The 15564-nt window shown below is 41.1% G+C and overlaps 1 protein-coding gene across 1 annotated transcript; it reads left to right on the forward strand.

Annotated features, from left to right (window-relative positions):
- Positions 1-380: 380 nt before the first annotated feature.
- On the forward strand, positions 381-8810 carry LOC140562793 (uncharacterized). Its single transcript, XM_072688646.1, has 7 exons — positions 381-562; positions 758-875; positions 994-1179; positions 2371-2378; positions 5498-5650; positions 5900-6020; positions 8432-8810. Exons 1-7 carry the CDS (start codon positions 487-489, stop codon positions 8808-8810), a joined length of 1041 nt encoding a protein of 346 aa, XP_072544747.1. The 5' UTR covers positions 381-486.
- Positions 8811-15564: the final 6754 nt, after the last annotated feature.

Here is a 15564-nt window from a genome sequence, read left to right on the forward strand (position 1 = left end):
GATGCTCTGAAGATGTTCAAAGATTAATTGAACATACCAACTAAAGTCTATGCTGTTAGCTCATCTAACAACCCGTGAACAGGTGTTTGCTGATGGTTATTGGTTCTAGAAGTAAACTTAAAGTCTTAAAGTAATCCCAATAACACCAGCCACGTTTACGTGCATCAGTATTGCGTCTTGTGTTCATTTCTTAACCATTCCTTAAATATGCTTGATGTAACAGCACTGAAGTCCTGTTCACGCCAATTTGTCTTGTTTAGGCTGTTTCTAGCACTGAGTGGAACCCCACCACTATTCCATCTGTGGCTTTGGAACACTTTTCACACCTACAGTCCAAGCACAGTAGTCAGACTTGGTAGCGTGGATGCACCAGTGGGAGGAAACTTGACTTTTCGTTTGTTCCGCTGAAGCTTCTGGGTGGGCTTAAATAGGCCGCTCTTCAGGTGAAGTTCAGACCATTGAGGACTGTGAAGCTACACTGTGAAGATGACGATGCCACTCGTTCTCCACTGCTCAGCCGTCCTTCTGCTGTTAATGATTCTGTCGTCGCCAGAAAAGCAAGGTATGTTTTCCAAACCCCTTTCCACGTAACACTCCTCGTCTGTTAACGTATAACAAAGGTAGTTTTTGCAATCAAAAATAAAAGTTTTTTGGGGAATATCAAGACTGATTGCTTGACTTTTGTAATTTCCCTCTTGGGATCAATAAAGTATTTCTGATTTTGAATCTGATTCTAATTGACATCTCTCTTTTATAGGAAGCGAAGCCCGTGTGTCGAATTGTTGCCTGAAAACGTCAAAAACCATTGTACGACTGGACTTGCTGAAAAGATACAAAGAACAGAAGAAACCCTTATGTCCTGTGAATGCTTTAATGTAAGTCCTACAACAGATTAAAATACCATTTTACAAATCTGTGAACACCACCTTGTTCCTCGCTGGGTAATACTGCTATTAAGTCTTTAAGTCTTTACTAAGTTTTTTCTGTTCGTAGATTTACCACCAAGAAAGACGTCAACATCTGCTCTGATCCCTCCTCGCCATGGGCCATTAGGGCCAAGAACTTTCTGGACAAGAAGAATCAGCATCCAGTGAAGCATCCCCAAGAACTTTCACCCCAAACCACAGCGTTGAAGCCTGAAGCATGGCTACAGAGTAACAGCACGACCACAAACAGAACGTCAATACATGTTTGATTTGCCTTGCGACCATTTGTACATTGATTTTGACTGGCATTCCCTCTGCAACGGGAGTGTGGATGTGTGGATATGCACTTTATTAACACAGATTTTTGTGTTATTATTACTTTATGTATTGGGTAAGACTCCTAACCCAGGCCCACCTCTGTAATACAAGTAACCTTGTAAGTCGCTCTGTAAATATACGCTTTCTTATGTTTTTCTTTTAAATCTGAACAGCTGTTAATTTATCGAATGATAATAAAAGACTGGTTTTCTAATATCTGATTTATGTTGTTATTCCTGGAAAGGTAAAATTGGTATTTAATGAACGATGTTTTAATTAAAACATGATTTTCTTCTATCCATCATCCTCCAGCAGTGCAATTATTTCAAGGCAACAGCTGCGGAGTTCTGCTCTTGACTGTGTTGTAGCTAACTGTAACTAAGAATGGTTGGAAAAATGAATCTGATTACGTCTCTAATACATCTATCTTAAGCCTTTAGACCCTGTATGTAAGCCCTGTATGTACTTCACTCTTATTGTCATGAAAAGCATCAATATCAGAGGCCCTAAAATAGAACCCTGTGGGACGCCACGAAAAATATACTAAAACAAAGTTACCAAATAAATCACAGTAGCTTCTGCATTAGGATGAATAAGGTTAATAAAAATTATAATAATACGGTTCGATGGTGTGAACCCCGCTGTATAAGTGTGCATTTGGGCATTTCATATGCAAAATGAGGATAATTCTGCATGAACACACTCTAAATGTGATGTATTTCTTCAAACATTTTACAGCTTGAATAGTGGTGAGTTCTTTTTCTGGATATCAGTAATCAAGAAAGTAAAAGCGCAGCCACAGTCTTCTGGGTCATTTACCCCCCCCCCCCCCCCCCCCCCCCATATCTTCATCTTCTCTGGTAGATGCTAACGTCCTATTTTCTCTCATGTGGTTACATTGACATGGCCAGCTTATGTATGTTCTGCATAGTCAGAGGAAAAAGTGTATACCACTGACCCTGTTGTTGCTGAGGGGGTGTACGGGCTTGGAAATGTTGAGGTAAGACGTGGCGACGCCTGCCAGCGATCAACGAATAACTGAATTTCTCAATAATAACAATCACCCAGCTTACAGACCCTGGTATTATGAAGATTCTAAATTGGTAACATTTGCGTGTTTTTTCAGACCACACTGTGAGAAGGACTGCATACTGTAGTACTCAGGGAGCACATCACAGGGTTTTCCCTTGCCCTAAAGGTTTCTACTTAACGGCCTTAGGATGCATCATTTCCTCCTTTTTTATTGATTACTTTAAATACATTTTAAATCAATTTGATCAGTGCATGCTGTAAACACGCCTGTTTACTACTAACAGACGTTCATGTCGTACATGTGTTCATTCTGCAGGTAGAGAAGGTGTTGAGCTTCAGTGCAGTAAAATACACCCGTTTTCAGTAAGTAATTCAATTTATTGTTAATAGCATGCAAAAAATGTTTTGGTCATTAAGGTTTTTTTGGCTATAATTATATGAACGAGATGAACACTACAATGCAGTAAAATACACCAGTGTTTAATAAATAATTACGTTTATCGTTAATAGTAGCAGGTTGTGCCATCTTTACGAAGGATTCAGCTGATTTACATGATCATGTCTAGGTCGACAATCACATCCTAATGTGATCCTAAGGCACTAATGTAAGATTACTGTTATTATTTTTACCCTCCTCCTTTACCCTCCTTGAGCTTTAGGCAGTGGAAGGTGCCAGGTTGACATATTGAGAAACATTATTATGTTACATTTTAAATTGTTTTACATTTATGGTGAATGTGTCCTTATTTTGGGGGGGATTCTTTTTTTATTAATTAATTTATTGGTCAATGATTATATTTGTTGTAGAAAAAAAAGTGCATGTATCTTTATTTTTTGGGCATTTTTTGTTATTAATTATTTTTTTTCGGTCAATTTGTATATTTGTTGTAGTACAATTGTGGTGCATATTTATGGGGGTTATTTTTTTTATTACTATTATTATTATCATCATTATTTTATGAATTCATTTTTGGCCTATTAGTGTATTTGTCCATAATTTTATGGATGAGATTAATGCTGCAGTAAAATACAAAAATGTAAAAAAAATAAATAAATACCAATACTAATAATTAATAATACCCAACTTTTGTAAATTGTATTAATCTTTTTTGATCAATAATAAGCTGTAATTTTATGGTTGTGTTTAGCACACCAGTGCAATACATTTCTCCAGTTTTTAATAAATAATTCTGTATATTGTTAATAATAGTTTTTTGTGAAAGCATATTTTTGTCTATACTTTTATTTACCAGATTAACACAACAGTGCACCAAAATGTTCAATAAATAACTAACCTCATTGTTAATAATTATTAATAATAATTATTCGGGTTTATGCATAATAATTATTATTAATAATAATTCTTCGGGTTTATGCAGAATATTAGCAAATCACGATACACAGTTATTATGTCTTAGGTTTGGCCACCCTATGCATTCCAAAGGCTTCTTCATGTGTTATTTATTTATTTCTTTATTTAGACAAGGCGTTGACCAGTCGCCTAGCTGTAATGAGGAACTGCCAAGTGAATCGAGTGTCCAAGCTTTATGAATTCCAGGACTCTATAAAGCTTGCAACCATGGACTCCTCTACGCAACTGAAAATAAAGTAATGTATGCCCAAAATAACATGGGGAAGACAATCAGAAGATATCCCAATTTTTTTCAGTTTGCAGTTTCTACAGTGCGGCCTGTTATTAGGTCCTACCAGGAGACACTAGAAAGGCCAGATAAGTGTTTTGGGAAACATGTGCTGTGGACTGATGATGGAGAAAGAAAGGAACTGCATTTCTTTGGAAGAACACCTTGCCAACTGTGAAGCTTAGGGTGGATCTACTATGCTCTGGTGTTGCCACCAATTCCATTGGCAATATTGAACCGGCGGAGGGGAGCATGTACTTCACAAAATACCAGCAAGTCCTGGATGCAACCATCATATACAATGTAGCAAAAGGCTTAAACTGAAAAGAGCATAATGACCCAAAACACACCTCACAATCCACCATATGCTACCTGAGAGGATGCAGAACTATGTCAGACTGTAAAACTGTGTTTATACCAGCTAGAGCTATTTACTACGGCAATGTTGACAGTACTACAAGTGTCAGATATCTGAGAACTTTATAGACCGATCCGGTGGATCGAGATCGGGCTGATCCAGATATATTTCAATGGATCAGGTATCGGCTATTTTAATCCCAATCCTGTTCTGAGTCTTTGTTTTAACCGTAGTATTTAGAGCGTAAGGAGCCATTAACGGACATTATCCCAGCAGTAAACAGCAGTGCGGACATTCTCAGAAGGTAAATATGAGTGCAGTGGAACATAAAAAACAGACCATAATATCTAAATCTTTAATTAATTAAAAATTGTCACAGAAACTCTGTTTTACCAGCGGGAGAACCGCACGCCTTTCTCTGTTTTTAAACCAGCACTTATGAGCACATTCAAAACTGAGTGGCTGAGAGGTTAATGCTAATGCTACTGCATACACGTACACTATCATAGCACATTCACCCACTATAAACCAGCAATTTCACACCAGAGTAGACCAGCAACAACAGACATCAGTAGAGTAGACCAGCAACAACAGACATCAGTCCAGAGTGTGTACCACTACAAACACAGGAAATGATTAGACTGCAGTGTTTTAAGAAAAGTCTTGACTAAACTAAATCAGTCAGTCCAGAATGTCTGATTATTAAAACTGATACTGAAATTAAAGGGATTAAAGGGATTTTCCAGCAGCTCATCTGATCTAAACTGAGGGGCTGGATTATGCATACACATACAAAGATCGGATTGGATGGGCATGGGCTGATACTTAGCTTTAAGAGACTCCGATTGGATAGGGAGGCTAAATAACCTGATCGAGACCTGATCTCCAATATGAAGATATGTATTTTTTATTATTATTATTAAAGTAATCCAGATGGGCTGGATTTCACAGAGAAGTCTGGAACCAATCCTGTGTTCCTCTAACCAACATCTTCATAACGTAACTGACGAAACTCATGAACCAAAAAAAGAGGAGACCTTCATCTGTGGCATTGATCATATAATATTAAATATTTAAAAAACATTTTGGGCACAAATTAAACTACATGGCCAGCCCATAACCACTTTTCTTCCATTCTGGGTTTTCGAACACCTAAAGACATGAAACGGAAGTTTCAAGCCTTCAACCCAGGTTCTCATAATTTCCATGTATCACGTCACCAGGTGTATGGAGGTCCCACCCACCCCTCAATAAGACCACGATGGTTCGAGAGCAGTCAAAGCAGTTGACTACAGTTGCTCCACTTCACTGCAAGATGAAGCTTCATCTGGCTGTCGGGTTCCTCTGCTTTGTCGCCCTCTCCAGCACCTTTGCTCGTAAGTTGTATTTGCACTCCTAGCCTTTGTGGTGTGGCCTAGATTTATGACACCAAAGCTAAATATTTAGCTCGTGTGACTCTGTGGGTTTGACACTACACCCCCGGTTCAGTAGTATTCTCTTAACCTGATGTTTTTAGTAATCTGCTGTATCCTCCATTATTTGTAGGACCATTAAGTAAGCCATTAATCAGTGAAAGACTGTTGACTGTTGATCTCAGACCTACTGTTTTCTGTTTTCACTGGCAGAAAATGGACGTCCGTCACATTGCTGCCTCAAAATAAGCAGCATTGCTCATAAGGTCAGATTGGACAAGATCGTGGACTACTGGTGGCAGATTAAAGGAGTGTGCCCAATCACAGCAGTCGTGTAAGTATCCAAGTCATAGACCAGTGGTTTTCCAGTTCAATACTGGAGATCCACGACCATGCATAGTTTCTATAATCCCCTGAATCCCCTGCATCTGATCCACCTAATCACCTAATGCTCAAGCTTTTTCGAGCTGGGTCTGTTTAGGCGTAGATAGAGAAGACCTGAAACTGAGCCGGGCAGTGGGTCTCCAGGATTGGGGTTAAAAACCACTGTTCTAGTTTCAGTAGCTCTACTCTGTGATTTCTGACTGAAGCTTTGAAGCTAGTTATGTGAGCCCGAGCTCTAAAATGTGTCAGTTCAGGAAACAGTTCAAGGGTGTGTGTGGTTCCATCGTAAAGCTAAAGGCCTGTATGTACATGTGTGTGGTGGAACCAACAAGTTAGCAACTATTTAGCAAGGTAGGAGGGATGGTTCAACATGCCAAGAAAGTTTAACTGTAAGATGGAACGTTGAATGGATGTTCTGACATTGGGAAGAGAGAGAATACCATCTGTGGTATCTTTAAAGGTTTGGCTTTGTGAAATGATGGATGTCCTGTTTGAACATTTCGTACATCACTAACCTCTAAGACATTCATAGGCCAGTTTTTGTAGGGTAGTGGGTAACAACACTGGGGTTTGATTTTCAACACCACCTGGGGTTTGATTTTCAGCAACACCTCCCCGTAAAAGACTGGGGGTTGGATTTCCCAGCCATGCAAGAACACCACTGCACTACTAAGGGTCCTTTCTCACCACCTTGTTTGGACCGAACCAAAATTGCAGGTGTGAAAGGTGCTGCGAACCACGGTCTGCACTAAAGGACCAAAGTTTGATCCGACCAAAAGAGGTGGGTCTCAACTGAGGTGCGCATCAACTGAACCATGATTCGGGTCATTGGCAGTGTGAAAACTCCTCGAACCCATTAAGAAATCAAGGAAGAAGAAGAACCGGTGTATTGCCGTCATGGTGCAAGGTCTTATCTATTACGCTCAGATTCTGGCAGGGAGGCAGAATTTGGCACGACAGCTGGACAGGCAGCACGCGTCCCACGCAAACCTTCTACAAAGCAGTCAGTGTCAAGCATAGGGAGATGCTGCCCACGTAGGTGATGACAACGCGACGTAGCAAAGTTCTTTAGTCGCTTAACTACAGTGTGAAACCCAAACAAATCGCACTAGATGATACTATATATGATATAACTAAACCACAAAGCATGGTCCAGACTTTTAGGTGTGAAAACGCCCTGAAAGTCATTGGGTAAGAATCCCAATATGATTCACACCTAAGTCACCCAGGATAGGAGCTTCAGCCAAAACACATACATATAAATGTAGACCTGGACCATCTTCAGTACATCTAAAGAAACCGTAGTTTCTTTAGAACATGGTAGAAACCATAGAAGGTTCCATATAAAGCAAGAGGGAGAAAGAAGAACTAGGACACTGTTACTGCAGAGAGATCTTCCTCTTCATTATTCAGTGTGTATAACGTGCCAAAGCCGGCACTCGCCACGCACTAGGCTTACTCACTGGCTATCGGTGGATATGGTAGGAATATTATCCGAATGTGCTGGGGAATTGATTGGTGCTTGATGAAGGCCTTTGGCCAGGACCTGTCTACATGCATTAACCCTTTAATGTTGAGGCAGTATTTATTCACCTAACAATACATTTATTGTAAAATATCATAGACATATATAATAAGACATATAAGATGACTGCAGGCACCACATTTATTTATTTATTTATTTATTTATTTATTATATATTTATTGACAAATAGAAGACGGAGCGATCTGTCAAACTGAAAAGGGGATGATTTGGTCATGTATGCTATTAAGGCTATTTATTGATTTTGCTAAATGAGTAAATGTGTATGTATTAATGTACAGTAACCCTCACAGACCTACTACATTCTTGAGTCCCCCCGCCACGACATTTGAACTACAATGTCCCCAGTCTTTTTATGTGGTCACCCTAGTTTTTGGCTTAAATATTTTCAAAAGTATGATCAGCACATATTCAACCAGGTGTGTCCAAACATTTGACTGGTACTGTATATATCATCGCTGTTGTGCAAAAAGTCATTTTGGGAGCATTTCTATTGGTCTATTCATTATGAATGAATTCACAGTATGTCAAAAAGTAAAAAATGTATATTTATATAAAGATAAAAATAAACAGCATGTATAAATATGTATAAATCAATTCTATGTATAAATATTTAATAACATTTTTTATTTAGTCCAGGACATTGTGCCAAAAATGCAAAACAGTCAAAACTAAATTGGAGATTTCTGCATGACTGTGGTTATATAATATATTTGTGTATATTTTATATTTATATACACAAAAGCAGGGTTAAAAAAAGGGTTAAAGGTCAGCAGTCAGCAGAGTGTTTATTAACAGTGGTGTTGCTCTGTTCACAGGCTGAAGACTCGACTCGGAAAACGACTCTGCGCCGATCCGAACATAGACTGGACTAAAAGAGCCATGAGCAAAGTAGACACAGAAAAGGCAAGAACAGAGGGAGAGAAGAACAAGGACGCTGCTGCACTGACACCAGTTCCACCAGCAGAGGGGAACAGAGAGGGGGCGCCAACAGCAGCAGCAGCCAACACACCACTGAAAAGCCAGCTTCAGGAGTCAGCCGTTTCAGCAGCACCCAGAGCTGAGCGTAAAGAAGGAGGATCCGCGAAACCTGTAAAAGCCCCACGGGGCTCTAAGAGGCGAGGGAAAGGAGGGAGGAAGAGGAAGATAAAGAGTAAAGTCGGGAAGAAGAAAGGGAAAAGACCAGCCAAGAAGTGATCAGAGAGGCTGTAGCCTAAATGGCGGCAAAGTGGAAACCCAGACAAATGATGAATATGATCAAAGAAATGAGTCAAAAGTTTGGACACGTTTGGTTGAATGTGTACTGATCCTCACCTTCTAAATGCTAGAGTGATCATATTTTTGGACACTGGCCACATGGATATTCACTGTAGTTAGGATGTCATGGCTTGGGGGGGGGGGGGGGGGTCAAGTAGGGCCTAAATTGTAGGTTAAACTGAAAGGAGCTGATTGGGCCATGTAGGCTAATCATTAACGATAATCATTAGCGTACTGTAGCTGCCTAGTGTAAGAGGTAGTTCCACCCTCACACACACTCACACACTGCCACGGTCCTACAACTTACTTCAGGCCTACTTGAAACCCTCCAGCCACAACGTCCTAACTATGGTGGCTGTGCCCTAGTGTCCCCGTGTGTGCCCAGTTTTTTTGAATACGGTTCTTATTCTAATGTTGCTAATGTTTCTTTCACAGTATTATGATGGTCAGTTATTATATCCTTTATTGCATTGTTAATATGATTATTATTATTGTTGTCAGGAGTGATCCAATAGAGAACCTTGCTTTGTACTATTGCTTTTTGTACCTTTTGTGCTAGATTCTACATTATACAGTTTTGTTATTGATATTATTAGTGTTATTAGCAGTAGTATTCAGTATCCTCCTCAGCCCCATATATACTCTCTGCTCTTACCTCACCTCTGTGACAAACAACTTTGCACTGACCTCCACTCACCACTTCGCTCCCATCTCCTCGCACCTCCTCCACTGTTCTGCTGGTCAGATTTTTAACTCCACAGTTGCTTTTTTTATATACAGCTGGCTTAACCCCCAGATATCATGCCCATGTAGAGCTTGTACGGGTAGCCCAACTGGGAACCAGAAAGTTTTGTCTATGGGTTACATGTTGACTCCACATATGGATGCATATCCCACAAAGGTCCCACCAAGGTCAGTGAACCCATAGACATGAAGAAAGTAGTTCAGTTTCAGAACAGATCAGAGCAGAGCTTGGTTCCAGATTTCTCCTGGACGCTCCCAGCTCAACTGATTTACCACCATTAAGCCCTGATTTACCAAATCAGGAGTTGGATGAACACTCTAAATAATACCCAGGCAGTGGGTCGGTTTGTAGCATTAATTACCCAGCCAACACACTCCTGTAAAGATCAAATGGGTGGAACGTGGGCTAGGTGGGTTTCAGGTGGACATGGGCTCAGAGTGGGTTTAAACATGTGTTATTACCAGGACCCAGCTGGGCTTCCCAAAGGAGCCCTATCATTACAGCCCACCTTAATCTCACTTGGGTCCCATTTAGGGCCTATATGCAGTGTATAACCCAGATGAGGCCCATGCTTAACCCCTCTTGATCCCATCACTGACCCTGGTGGGCGTCCATATGCGGAGCTAACATGGAACCCATGGATAAACCTTTCTAGTTCTTAGTTGGGCTACACACTCAGGGTGTGTTATCTGGGTGACCACATCTGAGGAAGCTTGGCTTGCTATACCTTGGTTAATTCCCTGCTGACAAAGCCAGCTGGAGACCAGCTTTTGCTGGTGGATGCTTTCAGAGGGTCTAAGCTGGTCTTTAATGGCCAAGGTGGTTAAATGTAATGTGTGTCTGTCTCTTGCACTTGTGGTTTCTCTTCCTGGTCTCTGTGTCTGTGTTTTGTTTTGGTTAGCCAACATGCTCAGGTTTAGAGTTCTTGTCTCCACTCTAGCCCTGCCTAGTCATTACTGTTCCTACCTGTGTCTCCCTTGTAGCCCTTCCCTCTCGTTATCCTCTGCAGATGTTCCTGTTTGTGTCTTGTGCTCTTATACCCCTGTGTAGTATGGCCTTGTCCTTTTAGCAAACTTCTGGACCCCATGCTGGTTGAAAACATTAAGGGGCTCCTGGCAGAGCTTCATTTACATTCACATTTAAGGCATTTAGCAGACGCTCTTATCCAGAGTGACTTAAAAAAAGTCCTTTGCTATTTACCCAAGAAAAACCTCAGCTAGTTAGAATAGACTAATAGGTTTAGACTAGGTTTAGACTCTACTAAACACAAGTCAGTAAGGAGACCACTCTGCTATTCGCCCAAGTACTCTCTGAAGAGGAGGGTCTTCAGTCTGAGTTTGAAGACGGTGAGCGTTGGACTCTGCCGTTCGGACACCCAGGGGAAGTTCATTCCACCACTTCGGTGCCAGGACTGAAAGAGGCCTGGTTGCTCGTCTGCCGTGGATTTTGAGGGATGGCGGGTCGAGCCGAGCCGTACTTGAAGCTGGAAGGGCTCTTGGTGCAGATCTGCTTTTGACCATTGCCATCAAATACAGAGTTTGTCACAATCATGGTTCCTCCTCTACTAAGGAGAGAAGAGGCACTCTCTGGATGACAGGGGCACTACTATGCAATGCCTGCCTCTACAGCGTTGCCTCTTAAAAGGTCTAACAAGGAAAACTGCCACTTGCATCCTGCCTCTACACCCCAATTGCTGGTCATCCAGACAAAAGCAAACCCTATGCTGGGCAAGCTTGCTCATACTGTTCAACCAGCTTGGTCGTGCTAGTCATGCTTGGCCAGGGTGGTCATTCTGGTAGACCAGTTAAACCATCAAACTCAAACAAAAACATACCCAATGCTGATTAAGCAGATTAACTGGCTTAAGCTGGCCAGGATTGGGTATGTGTGTTCCATTAAATCCTAGCTGAAATGCTTTTTTTATTCAAAAAATATATAATAGTTAAGAAATTACAAATAAAACCATGTTAAAAACAGACGCTGAGGTGTTCATATATTAAGTGTTCATCTGTGCTGGGTTGTGTGAATGTTGAAGTGTAGGATGATACACATGTGAGTAAATGCTTTGATGCACAGTCAAAAAGTGAAAATGACAACCGAAAGCTATAAATAGGACGTTAAAAGGGTAGGCGCCAGGGATGTCGGCCTATTTTTGAACCCTTAAGGTTGCTTGAGCAGACATTTAACCCCATTTAACTGTCTCCCAAGTGTAGCACTAGACCATGGCTGAATGGTGTCTTAACCCATGTATGTAGAACATAGACAATAACAAATGCAGCCTAGTAGTTAGTGTGTCGTCATTATGGCTGCCTGACTGCAAAACAGGCTCCCACTGAGTGGCGCCACAAGCCTTTGGTACCCGCCCAGCTGACCTCTTTACAATGTCTCACGTGGTCCGAGACGAAGCTACTACTGGTATCGGAGGCAGCGTGTGGGTTAGCTGCAGATGTTGAGTGGTAGCAACTGCATGCTTTTTTTCTGACCACACTGCGAGAACGAGTGAATACTACGATGCTCAGTGGTAACTTAACCCTTCATGGGTTTTCCCCTCCGCTGTCATCTGAATACAGCGGCTTTGTTTCCAAGGCTCCTACAGTATCATGGGAAATCACATACTGTCACGTCGTGACCACCGTAGCCAGAGATGTATAGTGACGAAGTAGGCCTACTTCACTGCTGTGCTGCTAAAATGCTGAATCTGTCTCTACTGGAGTGTTATTGTTTTCTTCTACTTCAACTTTTATAAAAATGATAAAAATGCTACGAATCATTTTAAACCCACATTATCACCTCCAGAGCTCTAGATGGCGCCGTCACCGGGTTTGATTAAGCTGCCTCAACCTTGAGCAGAGCATGCATGCTGCCATTCTTCTTCTAACACTAGAGCTCTGTTAGTTTATTTCCAGATGGAAGAAGAAGAAGAACCACCAGAAGAAACACCTCCATCTTCACCTCCTGCAAATACTCGTATGTGTCAGAATGGGCTGAGATCTTTCAGCTGTAGTTGAGTTTACAGAGAGTGAAGCTCAGGGGTTGGAGCTGCTCTCCTCACTGGTTTTACAGATGAAACTCTTGAATGTAGCGGGTTGAGTCAGGTCTGTTTAGCTCTCTCTCTCTCTCTTGTGGGTGAGTTTGTTTAGAGAGTGAACTAAAGACTCACTGTCTTCTACAGTCCTGTCCTTCTACTACAGCCAGAGGAACTGAGACAGGCCTTAAGTCTGAGCATCTGAAATAATATAAACACTGATACTCAATAACTACAGAACACAATGCTGTACTTTTACTTTCAGTACTTCAAAAGTACATTTTAGAATACTAAACTACTTGCAGTACTTAAGTGCTTCCACTTAAGTATGAAGCTTAAAGATTATGTCTACTTCTTCTCAAGTCCCTTTTTTGATAGAGCACTTAAGAGTTCTTTACCCAAGTCTGGGTCTCTAGTACGTTATACAAGTCTGACCGTAGCTCTTCTCCAGCTTTTCATTTAATCTATCACATCTGATCAATCGTTTGAGTGGGAAACTGTGCTGGAATCGGGGCCTCCAGGGTCAAATTTCCATACTTTTGCTTTGTACTGTACAACCTTCCGCAGCATTGACGTTGTTGTTCTTGTTGCAGTTATGATCTCTACTCTTCTGAGAAGACTTTCCACCATATTCTGAAACATTGGTATGAGCATTTGACTGCATTCAGCCATGAAAGCTTCAGTGAAGTCAGGTAATGACCATTTACCACTCCAACGATCATTCCAAGGATATCGGCTAGAGCTCCATTATCCTAGAGGATGAAGTTCCACAGCTCCACAACCCAGTGTGCTCTGGGGCTTTATACCACTCTAGCCAACACTTGGTATTGAGCATTGGGCTATAAACTATAGCTATAGTTGAGAGAAAGAAGTACTGCCAATAGAATAGGACTCTTTTGAGGAGGTAAACATGAACCTCTTGGTACCATGCCTAATGCCAAGTATGGGCAAGAGCATGACAATAAGGCATTGAGCTGTGGAGCAGTGGAACTGTCTTCTCTTGAATGAGGGATGGCGCTTCATCCAATTTTTTTTGGATTAATTAGAGACAGTTACTCATTCAAGAAACAATGAATGAGCAGGTGTCCCAATACTTTTGTCCATTTAGTGTATAAAGCATGTTATACTTGTACACATTCTACCTGTTTAACTATATTATTTTGCTCACTCTAGAATTATATTAGACCTAGCCTATTTTGTTGTAGCGTCCATATTCTCCTAAAGTAGCCATTGCCTTTAGCCTTAACAGGCGTACACTAGTGGGGGGGGGGGGGGTGTGTATTACTTTTTGGGGATGTAAATATAGCGAGTCAAGACTGTGATGTAACAGTTTTGGGGTTTTGTAACTGGTTTGTTTTCCAGCTGTGTTTTGGTTTCACTGGATTGTCTTGTGAAGGAGCAATGACAGTATTTGAGGTTCACGGTTTGTCGCTTCCATGTACCGAACTCTTGTTATTCAACAATGCCAAGAAAAATACAGTTTTCCATCCAAGGGAATCTTTTAATAAACGTAATTTTATTTAGATTGTACTAACAGTTGAAACAGCCCTGTCCTCCCTTCTCCATACCCCTACCATTTCAGCTAAAAAAATCAGCTAATAGTAAATAGACCTTTGTAAAAGTTTTAAGAGATCAAGTCTCCTGAGGTGCCTACACTTTTGCATATTTTCACTCTAGAATTATACAAGACCTAACCTATTTAGCTTAGCATCCATATTCTCCTAAAGTAGCCATTGCCTTTAGCCTTAACAGGCGTACACTAGTGGATGGGCTTTGTATGACTTTTTGGAGATGTAAATATAGCGAGTCAAGACTGTGATGTAACAGTTTGGGGGTTTTTGAATTGGTTTGTTTTCCAGCTGTGTTTTGGTTTCACTGGATCGTCTTGTAAAGGAGCAATGTCAGTATTTGAGGTTCACGGTTTATTGGTTTCACATACCGAACTCTTGTAATTCAAGTCTCCCGAGCTCAAGTCTCCTGAGGCTCCTACACTTTTGCATATTTTTACTCTAGAATTATACAAGACCTAGCTTATTTAGCTTAGCATCCAAAGTAGCTATTGCCTTTAGCCTTAACAGGCGTACACTAGTGGGTGGGGTTTGTATTGAGTCAAGACTGTGATGTAACAGTTTTGGGGTTTTGGAATTGGTTTGTTTTCCATTCGAGGAAACCTTTTAATAAATGTAATATTATTTAGATTGGACTAACAGTGGACCCTACCATTTCAGCTGAAAAAGACCTGAATGTATTCATGCTAAAATGATACAATATACACCAATATTGCTCAAAATGTTGAAAAGGAGCTTTCATCTGTAGGTTTGTACCAGTGAATTGTCAGCCAGACTCACAGTTGTACTGACTGTACATAATCATGTGGGCTTTTGGTTCTCTCCACCTGGTAAGAAAGGTTATACTCAGACAGCTTGTAGAGACAGGAAGTACAGTAAGTGTGACTGAGGGAAGGAGTAGTTTCATATCATGTATCAAGTCATGTGAGGGAGTTGCAGGCATGAAGGAGGTGTTTCTTTGTTGCTCTCACGCTAATCGGTTTCTCCATCTCTACGGTGGTTTGGGTTTCACACCCCCAACGCACCTTTCCACTCACGCTTACTGTCTGCTACATTTAGGTGTCATCACGCATGACAGTGAGTCTCATATAGCTACAGCATAGTCCATTTATGCTAAATACAGCACACCTACCTAACACCTATGTAACTGTTTCGGTGCAGTTCCCCCTTCTGGTTGGTCAGTTCGGACTTTCTGAATTAGCTCCAGAGCTACACTGTATGTCCCAAAATTTGTGGACGCTCCTTCTAATGAACGCAATGCTCCCATTGCTGACACTGTTGTGCAAATGTACACGCTCAGCTTGTCTAGTCCCTGTAGAGGTGTACTGCCAATGGACTAGAACTCTCTGGAGCAGA

Source organism: Salminus brasiliensis, chromosome 9 (genome assembly GCF_030463535.1).
Source record: "Salminus brasiliensis chromosome 9, fSalBra1.hap2, whole genome shotgun sequence".
Lineage (NCBI taxonomy): Eukaryota > Metazoa > Chordata > Actinopteri > Characiformes > Bryconidae > Salminus > Salminus brasiliensis.

Coding starts and splice junctions, on each gene's coding strand:
- LOC140562793 (XM_072688646.1), top strand. CDS start 487: ATGACGATGCCACTCGTTCTCCACTGCTCAGCCGTCCTTCTGCTGTTA. Junction 563..757: donor GTCGTCGCCAGAAAAGCAAG/GTATGTTTTCCA, acceptor TCTCTTTTATAG/GAAGCGAAGCCCGTGTGTCG. Junction 876..993: donor TGTCCTGTGAATGCTTTAAT/GTAAGTCCTACA, acceptor TTCTGTTCGTAG/ATTTACCACCAAGAAAGACG.